The sequence below is a fragment of the Colobus angolensis genome, unplaced genomic scaffold (assembly GCF_000951035.1).
Source record: "Colobus angolensis palliatus isolate OR3802 unplaced genomic scaffold, Cang.pa_1.0 Scaffold92, whole genome shotgun sequence".
Taxonomy (NCBI): domain Eukaryota; kingdom Metazoa; phylum Chordata; class Mammalia; order Primates; family Cercopithecidae; genus Colobus; species Colobus angolensis.
In genome coordinates, this window is record NW_012123154.1 from 1,948,222 (window position 1) to 1,949,693 (window position 1,472).

At 46.4% G+C, this 1,472-nt stretch overlaps 1 protein-coding gene across 1 annotated transcript in view; it reads right to left on the reverse strand.

The window, feature by feature from the left end:
* DNAH3 (dynein, axonemal, heavy chain 3) overlaps positions 1 to 1,472 on the reverse strand; it is a 235,401-nt gene that overhangs the window by 213,873 nt on the left and 20,056 nt on the right. The window contains 1 exon segment of the mRNA XM_011931963.1: positions 849 to 1,038. Coding sequence (XP_011787353.1) covers positions 849 to 1,038 — 190 coding nt within the window.

Sequence of the window (1,472 nt, forward strand, 5' to 3'; positions counted from 1 at the left end):
ACATGGCAAAACCTCGTCTCTATTAAAAATACAAAAATTAGCTGGGAATGGTGGTGTGTGCCTGTAATCCCAGCTACTCAGGAGGCTGAGGCAGGAGAATCGCTTGAACCCAGAGGTCTACCCAGGTTGGTCTGGAAATCCTGACCAACCTCTGCAGTTGCAGTGAGCTGAGATCACACCACTGCACTTCAGCCTGGGCAATAGAGCGAGACTGACTCAAAAAAAAAGAAGAAGTGTAGAATCTTGGACAGGTGTGATGGCTCATCCCTATAATCCCAGCACTTTGGGAGACGGAGGCAGGAGGATCTCTTGAATCCAGGATGTTCAAGACAAGCCTGGGCAACATAGGGAGACCCTGTCACTAAAAAAAATTAAAAAAAAAAAATTGTTTAAACTTTACAAATGTAGAATCTCACGTCCCAGTTTCAGATCTACTGAATCAGAATCTGCATTTTAGTAAGATCTGCAGATTACGGGGATGCACGTGAATATGTGAAGAGCTGGTGTAGCCATCAGTGATGGTAGGGGGATGGGGGGATTTGAATTAACAGTTAAATTATGTTTTGGGTATTTCCAGTGGAACCAGGGTGGCAAATGACAAAGTGAGAAGAAAGAAGGTGCCTTCCAGGCCAGGCATGGTGCCTCATGCCTGTAATCCTAGCACTTTGGGAGTCTAAGGAGGGAGGATTGCTTGAGCCCAGGAGTTCCAGACCAGCCTGAGCAATAAAGCAAGACCCTGTCTCTACAAAAATAAAAATAAAAAAGAAGGAAGTGCCCTCTGCATCTACTACGTAGAAGCTTCTACTACATAGAAGCTCCCCAGCCCCCTTTATGCCCACCAGCCTTACCGATGCTTTTCATGAGGCTACTGTAATAGTCATTCTCCTTCTCCTGCACGAGGACCACCATCAGGGGCTCCAAGAAGGGACTTGTCAGCAGCGTGTTAGAAATCAGGTTTGAAATCCGAACCATCACTTCACTCTCCTCAGGGGCAATCATGTCTTTGCGAATTCCATTGGTCAGATAGTAATTATATCTCTTCCGTAAACAAACCACCAGCAAGAAAATGGTCATGATTGGATCATGGGCTCACCTGTTCTGCCCATCAGCTGCCAAGGGACCCCATTCACACAGCATTCGTCTGCACCCTTCGCTTGCCATAACCATGCATTCTGGGCCTGTCGCTTCACACTCATGGTAGCTTGTACCATGAGTGTGAAGTGTACCATGAGTGATCCTGTAGCTTGTAGCTGTCAGTGGGGAAAAATATCCCCAAAGTCCAAGATCTACGATAGTTCTTTTTGTTTGTTTGTTTTTTGAGACAGAATTTCACTTTTGTCACCCAGGTTGGAGTGCAGTGGTGCAATCTCAGCTCAATGCAACCTCTGCCTCCTGGGTTCAAGTGATTCTCCGGCCTCAGCCTCCCAAGTAGCTGGAATTACAAGTGTGCACCACCATACCCAGCTAATTTT